Here is a 13,182-nt window from a genome sequence, read left to right on the forward strand (position 1 = left end):
TTGTTTTATAGGCATAGTAGTATTTTTTTTTTTTTAAGCAGGCATAATAGTATCTTTAGATGTAGATAATTGGGTCCAAAGAAGTAGTTGGTTGGGACCATCCCATCTAATAAAGTGGAGGTCACTAGTTTGAATTTCCATTCCAAAAAAAAATTGTAGATAATTGGAGAGTCTCAGGGGTTTAACGAGGAGAAGGATCCTAAATGAAATCGAGAGGATCTATTTAGTTGTTTTAGGGGGTATTCTCGTTCAAATGAAAAATAGGGAGCTCAAAAATAACAAATTAGTCCATGAAAACAACTAACTTGTTCTTCTCAATTTTAAATGAAATGAAAAAAATTCAAGTACATTTAACAATTTTAAAACTTATCATTTTCTACAAATTTGTCGTAAAATGTGTATTTGCCTGCCAAATTGTGGAGCCAAATGCACTTTATACGTCTTGGGAGAATGATTAAGTATAATAGTCACAAGAGTCGATAAAAACACGCGTTTTTTTAATAAAACTCTTTTAATATTATCAAAAAGTCATGGGTTCCTCACGTATTTTAAAAAAAACTTATTCTAATTCAATTTAGATAAAAACTCTGAACGAGGAATAAAAATTAAGTCCGTAGAATCTAAAGATTAGATTAGAGATGTAATGCCAAAAGCCAATTGGTGTTCAAGTTTGGACCATGTCAGGCAGGCCAAGAGGGTAAAAAACCCTCAACTTCCCCCAAGAAATTATAAGAGGTATCATTATGGCTTGTCAGTTGCATGATTGAAAAAATGTTGGAAAATTCATAATGATTCATCATTTTCTTTAGAAAATTTACACAACCCATGTATAAGAAAATAATTGATTTTTTTCATTCCTTTCCATGTTCTTTACATGATGATTTGTGTACATAAATAATATAATATATAATATATAATATATAGCATATTCTCGAAGACTTGCTTAAACTTTACCAAAAAAAGAAGAAAAATGTGGATGAGAATTGTAGCCCCTCAGCAATCTTGAAGCAATTCAAAGTTCAAACCCGTAGTGATCTACTAAAAGCCTTCCAAGAGCAGGGATCTTTTGGATCTGCAGAAACCTCCCTCCTGCCGACACCACCCTTTCTACAAAGAATGGGGCTGAGCAACTTCTTGAACACCTTGTGGAAACCCGACCCATGACGCCGCCGTCGCACCTGCGTTGCCGTAGGCGGTGGAGCCGGAGCAGCAATCATGACCGGCGCTTGGAGGCTAACCACTCTGGCTTTCGGCTCTGAAAGGCTCCGTCGCATCATGGCTTGGCTCAGCTGCACCTCAAAGGAGAGTCTTTCAAACCTGTCCAACAGTGTGCTCTGCTCATCTCCAAACTTCCTAAGAACCACTTCTATTTCGTCCATTGTTTCCAAATGCTGAGCAAATTTCATTGCATCTCACTTGTTTATGTGGAAGTGGGAAGCTTAAAAGTTAAAGGGTTCCCAGCCCTTGTGATTTTTAAAGCTGATAATTATAAGAAGTGAGACAAGGAGTCTTTGTCGAAGCAAAGTATCAGCAGATGGACACTGAAAAGAGTGGTTTCATTACTCTTTTCGGCTAATTGGGTGACTGCAACAACATTTTGACAGCCTTTTCAGTTTCATCTCTTGATACTTTGCTTGGATTAAGACTCATTATCCGTAGCAATCCAAAAAAGAAAAAAACACACTTTTATTTTATTATTATCTTTATTTTATTTTTTTAAAGCAATGCAATATAATACACTTTTATCGCACTGATATCTTATTGGACTCACGTAATAATGTCTATCAACTCTTAAATTATACTTTGTTAACAAAATATATATAAGGGCTAATAGATACGGACAAGGGTGTAGTATGCAACACTACTCTCTTCTTTTTTTAACGATGACCGGTCCAAATGTTTATTAACATTGTCATATCAGCATTATAAGATAATAACAGAATAAAAGTGTAATTTTTTTGCATTACAACAGGTTTTACGATATGAGTAATACTATATATCACAATAATATCTCATTACTATTCTACTATGCTAATATAACATTGTCAATTAATGAAATATTGAGGTGTTATGTATCATTGCTTTTTACGGTAGGGACTTTTGTTTGAAACAAATTCTCTCAATTTTAAATGAAATGGAGATGAGCGTAAAAATTAAGACAAAATTATCTTCATCTTTTAAAATTTGAATAATTTTATCTCACCATTTTGCCTAAATACTCTCCTCCATTTCAAATGAAATTGAGAGAATTTTTTTTTTTTTTTTTTTTGAGCGTAGATTTGTACTCCTTGCATTCAATTACTACCCATTATTGTACCTAAACTTTTGGGCTATATCATGCCAATTCACTGCATTTTTATTTCTAGTCAGATGGGGTGGATCTTTTCATTTATATTTTCTAGTAACTATGTCGGATAATAAATATTACTTGATTTGCTTTAAAGCACCTTGCTCGCAAATGGACAAAGCACTTAAAATTCTTGGAGGTAATATATTTTTTATTACACTTCCTTACAAACTCACATGATATTTTATATTAATGAAAATAAGTGTGACATGGTAGTTCATATTTTAATGGTTAATATGATATATATTATGCGAATTGTCACATGACATATTTTGTAGTAATTGACATGATAAGTGTCATGTAAATTGTTACATCTATTTATAAAATATTTATAATAAAAATTGTAACGCTCCCAACAACCCTCGAATCACAAAAAGTGCTAAAGATTAGCACATTAGAAAAGGAAATTTTTATATAATTAGAAACCATTACGCTTTGTTCTTTCTTGCACGAAAGGAATCACGTTGTACTCTTTCCCTCGCTCTGTTTTAGGAGGCTGGTGGCTTACTTCCGACGAAAGTTGCAAAACAATTAGGTCAACATTTTGGGCCTCGCATTAACCTTCTGTGGGCCTCTGTTTTGTCAAGCCCATCTCCAGGCCATTGACTTTGAAATAATGGCTTAATATCAAATATTACTTGGGCCTTGGTCCATGTACATCGGGGTAGCGGAGTGTTACAATGTCCTCCACCCCTCCCCATCCCACCCCTTAAACTTGACATTCTCATCAAGGTCACTTTATGTAGTGTTTTGGTATCACATGATGTTAGTAGGTGGTTCTAATACAATTTTTAACGACTCAAGAAAGACACTAACCACATTTATACTATCATCCCAAAATGATTAGTCAATTTATAATTTTTTTATAATCAATAGATGAGTTTCATATAATAAGTAAGCAATATGAAACTTGGCACTTATGAATATATTATAAATTGTCCACTCTATATGGATCACTTATCTTTCCAATATTAGACTGGTGCGTTACATTACACCTCAATCCCACTAAGCTGATGTAATAGTGTTCATCAATCCTTCAAATTTTACTTTAAAAAGGGTTGATGGATACTACCACATCAGCTCAGTTGGACGAGTGTGTAATATTTAGCATTGCTCTTCAACCATTTCTAATTCATTAATTCTCAAATGTAATTTTCTATAAACTTTTATTATTTATATATATTTTAAACATAATAATTGAATTGATAAATATGAACATGAATAAATTTTATTATTTAAATTAAAAAATAAAGTTTTTCTTCCATTCAAATGGGATAAAATTTCTTCAACTCAATTTATTAAATTAACGCACATTTTAAATATATATGATTTTATATAATTTTGAAAGTGCATGTAATAATTAAAAACACATAGGAGAATTATATACATTTTGAACTATGTTAATTTATTAGCCTCAATTAAAAGTTAATTACAAAAAAAAATTATCGACTCTTCACACCATCCATCCGACGTGTTTTATGTAATTTTCCTTACTTAAAAATTAATGACGCTTCACATCAATCCACTTCACCAGAAACGTGTTTTCGTTTGGTCTGTGACATAAACCTATGAAAAAAAATTAAAAAAGAAAAAGAAGGAAAATTCTCGGAGACTCCGGCTGTTGTAGAAGCGGACTTCGGTAGGGTCAAATCCCTGCAAATCCAACAGTTCTCGCGAACACCAAATACAAATTTCCAAATCCGTAGAGGCTAGATCGTCTTCCTTTCCAAAGTACCCAAATGTGAAATAAACCCTATAATTCGAATCCTCTAAATTGTTTCCCATTTTTGTCAAGCTATCCTCAAACTTGCACTGCGTCTGCGTGTTCTCTAAGCTTTTAGATACGAAATCTATCTCTATCTCTGTTCTCTGAAAATTACGAAAATTCATTGTCCTCGTTGTTTGGCTTTGCTCTCAAGCCAAAGCGATTGTCCTGATCCTTAACAGCGGGTGAAAAGCAAGCTGTAAATGGGTAAAAATGCGTTTCTCGCAGCGCTTTTCGTGGTTCTGATTGTTGCCGATGTCTCCGATGCTTCGTTGTATGGAGTGCTCGAAAGGCTGCTGGGTGCGGCTCCTAAAGACCCTGAAGTAAGTAGAAATTCTCTTATCTTTTTCGCTCTTTCTAATTGCTTTTCCTTATTACTTGTTTGGGTTAGGAAGTTATTGGAAGGGTTAAGAAATGGTTTCTCTCTTTAGAACTCTCCGTCGCCGAGTCCCTTTCCCGGTGAGAACAAATTGGATCCTAAGCCAACTAAGGGGTCAAAGAACAACGAACCGGAGCCTCCGTTGCCCGACAACACAACCAAGGTGGATCCCAAGGGTCATCCCAGTGATAATGGTGAGCAGAGCGGTGATTCGAAAACGGCTGAGAACTGTGATGGGGCGTTGGGTAAGCCCTGCAAGGACCAGGGGACGATGACTGCCTGCATCATCAAAGGCGTTCAAAGCGGTAAATTCACATATACTGCTCTTGGCCATACCCAGATAATCGTTTGTGTTTGTTGTGGATTTTGATTAAAGAAGAGTTATATTTTTGCAGTATTAAGGGTAGTGGTGAAATTCCAAAGAAACAAAATCTATTGTGAAAAATGTTTGTTCGTCTATTCAAATGCGTTTGTGATATAAACGGCATCCACAAGACACTAGTGTAGAATTTGATTATGAATGTTTTATTCCGTTACTGCCAATCTAACACAATACGACTTCTAGACCTCACTGAGATATGGTTTTATGCTGAGAAGGTACAAAGTTAGTCTAATTTAGAAACATGGGGGAATTTACTTTATGACAACTGATTCCATCTGGTTTTTGGTTCCTTGTCTTGTTTTATTAGTAGCCATTATTGGGGCTAAGGCACTGTCTATGCATAGGTTGTAGGAACATGAAACTGTTCCGTTTCAATAGAGGTTCGAGAAACAATTGGGGGCAGTGAAGGTGCAGTGGTTGGAGTTTGTGAGCTGTTCCAACCACTGCTAGATGTGATTTCAAGAGCTGAACGAGAAGGAATATTACACAGAAGAGTCATGGAGACTAGGATGGCTAAGAAGTCTTTGAGATTAAAGTTGAGAATTTTCCTATTTTAATTGAGAAAACCTATACTTAAACTTCCACCGTTTGAAAACCTCAAAACCACCCTCTCTTACTAAGCTTTGGCTTATTGCATAATCAAATCTAGGCAGCAAATAGTCAATCCTTAGTGTTAATCCTGCATTGTTTTGGTATCATAGTTGTTTGCTCTTTTAACAGGCACTAGACTTAATGGTCACATATTGTATTTCTTTTATATCAATGTCCCTGTGTAATTAATTATCAAAAACAAAAGTTTATTTGCATGCCTTTATTTTGTAGGGTTACATGTCCAAAGCCTTGTGCCCATCTCTAGAGATTGAAAAGTTCGTTTTTAGACTCCAAGTTGTTACAAATTAGATTGCCAAACAAAGCAATGATCAAGCCAACCGCCACAATTAAAAAACACCACAATCCAACAAAGCATAAAATAGAATCAACGCAAGGATTTGGTGACAAAGTTGAAACTTTTTAAAGAATTCTTTAAAAGTAAAACCACTATGGGGGCCAAAGGTATCCATTATAGAAGATTTGTGCTACAATTTAGTCAACTCACAAAACCTTTGCAAACCTTGACTCAGCTTGCAACCCCTGCAAACGACCTGTTCACCTCCCACTGTAGTGGCTCCAGAGCCTCTAGCTTTCTTCTGCAGGTATCACTTTCATGAACAATCTTTGTCTATTGCAACCAAAAACTCTGGTCGCTAAAAGTTTTATGTGGTTTGATTGATGATAAACAAGGGGAGGAAGTTCCTAAGAGGTAGCTTAATCGCTGGACCACGCCTAATGAAGCGGAGGTCACTAGTTCGAATCTCCTTCCTCCTCTTGTGCGGACATGTCAAAAAAAAAAAAACAAGGGGAGAAATCAAATATGTTTAAGCTCAAAACTATTTAAGTTTCTCTCCAACAACAATGAAAAATAGCCTCTATATTTTTTGAAAATTGTAGGTCACTAGGCTTATATTATTATATAGGTAGGGATAAAATAGAGGTTTTAAAGCTAAGTAGGCTAATAATTAATTTTGTTTGCGGCTTGTTCGATCGGTCAAACTTTAGGGTTTCAGTTTCAATCGAATGGACTTTGAACACAACTACAACCAAGGCTCTCGGGTTTTTGTATGACTCACTTCGATCAAACCAAATGCATTGAGCTTGCCAACAAAGTCTTCAAATCTTCAATTCCATCTTTTCTTGAACCCCATTTTATACCAACTCAACCCTAAACAAAAACTTAAAATATTATATCCCGAACCAGGTGTTTTGACACTGAATTTGCCAACACTAAAATGCAACAAAGATTATAGCCTCTACATCAATTGGAGTGCTTTTTCTTTTGATGGATTTGTTTGAGTTGTTTAAGAGTGCATGGTGTTTTTTTTTTTTCTTTTTTCCCCACATATCTTCTATAAATTAAAGATGTAATTCTATGCTGTTTTAAATTGGACAAGCTATCGTGCTACATTATCTTTTGTAAGAGAGAGCTCTTGCAAATCTATAGAATTCCACTGCTTGTACTCAGAAACAAACGAAGCTTAGAAGGGAAGAGAGAGGGAAATGGAATTAAAAATAAAAAGGCAAAGCAAGTGTCAAAACAACTGCTGCTGCTGTTATTGTTTGTGTATTCAGTTACAACTCAGAAGTGAAAGGTCAAGATATGAAAAGAACTTTTTCATGCTTCTCTCTTCCTACAACACGGTGGATTGAGGGCTGTATGTTGATCATACAATTCTATTTCACATATTTTTTGAAGAGATGAAAAGTTCTTAATTTACTTTCTCCTTTACTTGTAGCAGGGTCCAAAAAATTGGTTGTTCTTGTCAAAAATGTTGGAGAGAGCATTCTGAAAGTGAATCTTATCACGGAAAGTCAAGGTGCTAATCAGCATCTGGAAGTACCCAAAAACCAAACTAAAAAGGTATGGATCCTTCTCTGCCAATTTCTTATTCTCTGCTTTATTATTTCTCTGATTGATGTTGTCATTTTCTCTGATTTTCTTGGAAATTTAATGGTACATGTATCTTTTGAAATAAGATTTCATTTGAAAGGTTGGATTGGGCTGTGAGCTATAGCCATCAAGAATATCTCCTCTTTCTTTTTCTTTAACAATTTTAAATATAGCTTTGCTTAATGAGAGATTTAATTGAGTATTTATGGCTCTGAAAAGCTTGATTACGAGAAATATATTCCTATCTTTTGACCCTTTTTCCTTAATTTATGGCTAAATGCGGAGAAGGGAGATGGAGAAGTTTGGATGAATAGGGAAATGGTTCTCTTTTGGCAGTTTTTGGCTGAGATCTGCAATGAAAGGCCCTCTATTGTTTGGCCAGCTGAGTTAATGATTAAAGAGTATTAAACGATCGGTTTAAAAGGCTGTTATTGGGTCCTAGATCTTGCTGTTATATGTTTAATTGTTTCTAATGGATTAGATACATATTCCGGAGCCATGGATAACCCAAAAATTTTGCTTGGTTCTATTTTTAATACAATTTATGGGAAACTACAGAGGGCTTCTTGTAAGTAGATTTGCTCCACTGTTGCTTGTTTGTTTTTCAGATCGATATCCCACTATCTAATGACAAAAGCTCCAAAATCATATTGAATGCTGGAAATGGTGAATGCGAGCTTCATTGGGACCACCCTCCTGTAAAAGAAAGCTTTGTGCGCCTCCCAACTTATGACAAGGTAGTGACTCCAGTCAATGGTGCCTACTTCTTGATTCTTACAGTGCTTGCCTTTGGAGGGACATGGGCTTGCTGCAAGTTTAGGAAGAAGAGACACCACGATGGGGTCCCATATCAAGAACTTGAAATGGGTTTGCCTGAATCTGTAACAGCTACCAATGTGGAAACAGCAGAAGGTTGGGATCAGGGTTGGGATGAAGACTGGGATGAAGATAATGCAGTGAAGTCACCAAGACGTCTTGTAGGAAGCATTTCTGCAAATGGCCTTACTTCTAGATCTTCAAACAGAGAAGGATGGGAAGATGACTGGAATGACTAGTTATTTGACAGCCTAAAGGGGGCCGAAAGGAGAATTTTTGCTAAAAGGTAGGTGAGGTAGCAGAGGGTGGACAAGAAGTAAACAAAATTAAACTCAATGTACAACAAATAGGATCATTGAGAACTTGAATATAGAACTGTCTCACAGTTTTTTGTTTCCTCGATGAAAAATCTCGCTTCGTTGATCTTGTCAATTGTCATGTAATAGTTGGAGCCCAAAATGAGGTATGTAAAAGTTGGGTTTTTTTTTTTTTGGAAGTACAGGAGTTAAACATCAATATTTTTGTACTTCGTTGTACTCTTCTATCTTCATTTATTTTCTTGGAAAGAAGGCAGTTGGAGATGCATAGGTTAATCCTAATCAGAAACATTTAATTAAACGGTTTGAATTTTGATCTCCTTATCATTTTTGGGTGGAGATTTTCTCTTAGGTTGCCTTCTTGGGAGCTGCTTCTCTTTGTGGACGGGTGTCGACAGGGATCTTGTGCTAAGGTTGCCTTTTTCGCGCAAATCTTCACTAAATGGCGGGATTATCAAAGATTATTCGTGCTCCTTGCTCTGCGGACTTGGCAAAGCTGGGGGTAAAGACGTGCTGGGCTCCTCCCTTGTGATCTAATGCATATGGGATGGGCGTTGTGGATTGGGCCCTCCCATATGGGCCTCTTCCCGGGGGCCCATTCCATTTACAAATTAGTTTGTAGGAACTCAAAGAAAATAACATGTTTTCTTTACCACGTGAGAATTACCATTTTTTTTTTTTTTTTTTAAGCATATGAGAATCACAAATTTATTTTAACAATAAGTGCTTCTCACATGCTTCTTAAATAGCATTGTTAAAAAAGTACTAAAGAACAAGGTTGGATTGTAGGAACTCATACATCCCAACTTGTTTTTAACGAAGAGTAATTTTAAGTGGCCTATTTATATCTTACTAAGAATGATGTGGCTATTAAAATCATAATTTGATCAAACTTTAATAATGATCAATGAAAAGCTCAATAGTGATTTTAATTGCCATATTATTCTTAGTGTCTGTTTGGGATTATGTTTGAAGGGTTTAAAAATGTTTAACACTAAAAAAGTCCGTTTGAAGAAAAAAGTACTCGTTCGGTAAAAAAATTAAAAGCGTTTTTAAGGGTCTAAAGAGCTTAAAAATGGCAACAAAAAAAAAAAACACTTTTGACAAAAGCTTAAAAATAAAGCTTTTACCCAAAATCTCTTTTTGACTTAAAAGTTATATTTCTCAAATACAATCTTAAACAAGACCTTAGTAAGACACTAGTAGCCACCTAAAATTACCCACCCTTTAAATTGTAAAAAACAAGGGAAGAAAATCTTTAGGCTGTGTTTGACAATTTGTTTTTGGGCAACGGCGTTGGCTGTGCACTGTTCAATCACTTTGAAATTATCTGCCAAAAGCTGTAGGAGTTAAGACAGTGAACAGGAGACTTGCTTCAAATAATGCGCCCATTTCCAGCCTTCTTTCATTGTTCCAAAAATGCCCCTGCAGCAAACATAGTGATATTTCTTCTTGCTTTTCTTTACTTCATTATTTAGAAAACCTCCGTCTTTCTTCTTTCTTCTTTCTTCAGTGAAGTAAAGAAAAGCAAGATGAAATATCACTATGTTTGCTGCAGGGGCATTTTTGGAACAGCGAAAGAAGGCTGGAAATGGGCGCATTATTTGAAGCAAGTCTCATGTTCACTGTCTTAACTCCCGCAGCTTTTGGCAGATAATTTCAAAGTGATTGAATAGTACATAGCCAACGCTGTTGCCCAAAAACCGGTTGTCAAACACAGCCTTAGTTTCAACGGTAGGACAAGGAGAGTTTATGAATTGTATATGTGCGAAATGACTAAAAAGCCCCTCACAAAAAGACAACTGTGACGCTCAAGGAGGGGCAAAACGGTAATCAACATGATTAAAAGACAAAAATGCCCAAACAAATTTCTACTATCCGCACCATTTCAAATCCCAAATTGAGCGGTAAATGGCAGAGGCCAAGTATAATTCCAGTTAAAAGTGATGATATAACCCTGAACGTATAATCTTTTTGTTGGAAAAAAAATATCCGCTCTCGCCGCTGAATCAGTTTTTACTTTTTAGTGTTTCCAATCTCTTCTATCCGGCTCTCCCCTCTCGCTCCTTGTTCCTTTCTCTCACTCTCATCTTCGCTTTCCACTCTTCCCTCGCCATGAAGACTGAAGCCCACCCTCGTTGCCTAGCCTTCCTATCGGCGCACTCGTCAACGACGCCACCTCGCTGGCTCGCACACCTCCCTCTTCGCCTTCAGATCTGATATTCTGGCCGTTCCCTCAGTCCTCCAGGTTCGGATCCATGTTCAGCTGATATTTAAGCTCCATTTTATGCTTATGCTTGTCCAGATTTGATATTTAAGCTTCGTTTTATGCTTATGCCTTGTTTAGATATGATATTTAAGCTAATACTTTTAGGTATTAGCGTAAGAGAAATCCACCACCGCAAATCTCAGAAAGAATAAGCATAGAACGAAAATATCTATATGTATTGGATTATAGCGAGTTATAGCGGAGGGACTGGATTGCACGGATAAAATACACTTTTAGCAAAAACTTTTTTTTTTTACTTAAAAATTTTATTTCTCAAACGCAATTCCAAAATGGCTATTATAAGTTGGAAATGACGTTTTGTCCATTTAGGCTTTTTGGTTAACCATAATCTAAATCTGCAATATATGCTAGGGTAGCTATACATATAGTCAGGATTGAATCTTATGGAGAAATTTCTGTTTAGTTTTATCTTGGTCGCTTTTCATTTAATTTTTGTTTAGTGATTTCCATGAGCTTGTCTTATTTTCGATTAATTATTTTTAATTTTGTTTTTAGGTATATATGTACACTTTTATGCCTTTGGAGTTTTGTCTTCTCCGAGATTTCGTATACCCCATCCGTTTGTTTGCCGATTATATTATGAGAGCGAACTGCCACTTGATATAGATGAGATGAGAAGGCGTTTCCGAATTTTAGACCATCTTCTTTGTAATAAGTATTACTTTGTGATGCCAAAAGAGCCTCCAGAGAGAATGCCATAAAGATTGGAGGAAGTAAAATATTTTGTTAAAGAAATATCGTTAAATTGGGAGATGTATATGGGAAGGCTAGTATGTATAGGTACACGCGTGAAGAAAAGGCCACAGATTGGAATATGGTTATATATCATGTAAATTCATTGACAGTGCGGAGAAGTGGCCCAGTTGTATTGAGATTGTTGAGGTATAAATTATTTAGTTAATTATTAATGAATAAGATAATTGTAATTATGGGTATATTTTTGTATTTAAATTTATTTCTTTTTATATATAGTTGCAATGGAAAGCTATCAAGATTTTTCCAAAAGCAGCAAAAAAAAATGCGTTGGTTTCGAATCCGGTGCCTATACTGCTTCCCCCACCACCCGCATCTACGCCATCAATATCATCTGCCTGGAGATGCTTCTAATTTCGAATAGACATGTCCATTTAGGCTTTTTGGTTAGAATGATAATCTAAATTTGTAATTTCGCATTTTTTCTAGGGCTGAATGTTATGAGGGTTAGTTTTGTTTAGCTTTATCTTGGTCGCTTTTCATTTAATTTTTGTTGAGTGGTTTCTATGAACATGTCTTATTTTCAGTTAATTATTGTTAATTTTGTTTAGGTATGGCTTTTGTGCCTAGAGATATTTGTCTTCTTAGAGATTTTGTATACCCTTTGGTTCGTCACGAACTAAATTTATTTTCTCATTCGTTTGTTCACCAATTACATGATCAGAGCGAACTGCCACTTGATATAGATGAGATGAGAAGGATATTTCAAATTTTAGACCATCGTCTTTGTGATAAGTATTACTTTGTGATGCTAGAAGGGCCTCCGGTTGGTAGAAAGAATGCCGTAGAGATCGGAGGAAGTAAAATGTTTTGGAAAAAATGGAAAAAGTGGGATATCATTGAATTGGGATATTCGTATGGGGAAGCTAGTATGTACACGTACATACGCGGAGAAAGGGCCATTGGTTGGTGTATGGTTATATACCATGTAAATCCATCAAGAGTGCTGAAATGTGGCCTAGTTGAATTGGAATTGCATCAAGTTTTTTTTTTTTTTTTTTTTTTTTTTTTTTGATATGTCCGCACAAGAGGGGGATGGGGATTCGAACTAGTGACCTTCGCTTCATTAAGCGTGGTCCAAGCCGATTAAGCTACCTCTTGGGAATTGCATCAAGTTGAGGTATAAATTATTTGAGTTAATTAATAATAAATAAGATAATCGTCATTATGGGAATAAGATCCTCTTTCATTTAAAATGGAACGTATTCATTTAATATAAAATGAGGGATAATATTGTTTTAATATTAAAATTAAAGGATAATATTTACAATATTACCTTTCATTTTATACTTAATGAATACTCTCTATTTCATTTGAAATGGAGAGAATCCCTATTAGGCTATTATGTCATTTATGGGCTTATTTGTAATTAACATTAATTCTTTTTATATATAGTTGCAGTGGAAAGCTATCAAGATTTTTCCAAAAGAATCAAATGACATAGATGCGTCGGTTTTCAATCCTGTGCGGCAATCACCCACACCGTGAGGTGATGAATCGCCTCCGCCGCCACCACCACCACCGTTGTCTCCACTAGCATCATCAGGCAATAAGTCACCATAATCATTATTGTCATAATCAGCGTCATCGTCATCACCAGTCTATAAGAAACATCATTATGCAAATTGTATGGCCCAAGATTGTAAGT

General features: G+C 35.7%; 1 protein-coding gene and 1 pseudogene across 2 annotated transcripts; both read left to right on the forward strand.

Annotated features, from left to right (window-relative positions):
• The first annotated feature begins 3,897 nt into the window (after positions 1-3,897).
• On the forward strand, positions 3,898-9,039 carry LOC132161748 (uncharacterized). The gene is made up of 4 exons (XM_059571930.2): positions 3,898-4,435; positions 4,544-4,796; positions 7,207-7,328; positions 7,967-9,039. Exons 1-4 carry the CDS (start codon positions 4,316-4,318, stop codon positions 8,411-8,413), a joined length of 942 nt encoding a protein of 313 aa, XP_059427913.2. The 5' UTR covers positions 3,898-4,315; the 3' UTR covers positions 8,414-9,039.
• Positions 9,040-10,480: 1,441 nt separating this feature from the next.
• On the forward strand, positions 10,481-13,097 carry LOC132162154 (uncharacterized; annotated as a pseudogene). The gene is made up of 4 exons (XR_009438205.2): positions 10,481-10,739; positions 11,277-11,663; positions 11,754-12,516; positions 12,930-13,097. The product of XR_009438205.2 is annotated as an uncharacterized LOC132162154 (transcript).
• The last annotated feature ends 85 nt before the right edge of the window (positions 13,098-13,182 follow it).

This window comes from Corylus avellana, chromosome 10 (genome assembly GCF_965113065.1).
Source record: "Corylus avellana chromosome 10, dhCorAvel1.hap1.2, whole genome shotgun sequence".
NCBI lineage: Eukaryota > Viridiplantae > Streptophyta > Magnoliopsida > Fagales > Betulaceae > Corylus > Corylus avellana.

Coding starts and splice junctions, on each gene's coding strand:
- LOC132161748 (XM_059571930.2), top strand. CDS start 4,316: ATGGGTAAAAATGCGTTTCTCGCAGCGCTTTTCGTGGTTCTGATTGTT. Junction 4,436..4,543: donor CGGCTCCTAAAGACCCTGAA/GTAAGTAGAAAT, acceptor TTCTCTCTTTAG/AACTCTCCGTCGCCGAGTCC. Junction 4,797..7,206: donor CATCAAAGGCGTTCAAAGCG/GTAAATTCACAT, acceptor TACTTGTAGCAG/GGTCCAAAAAATTGGTTGTT.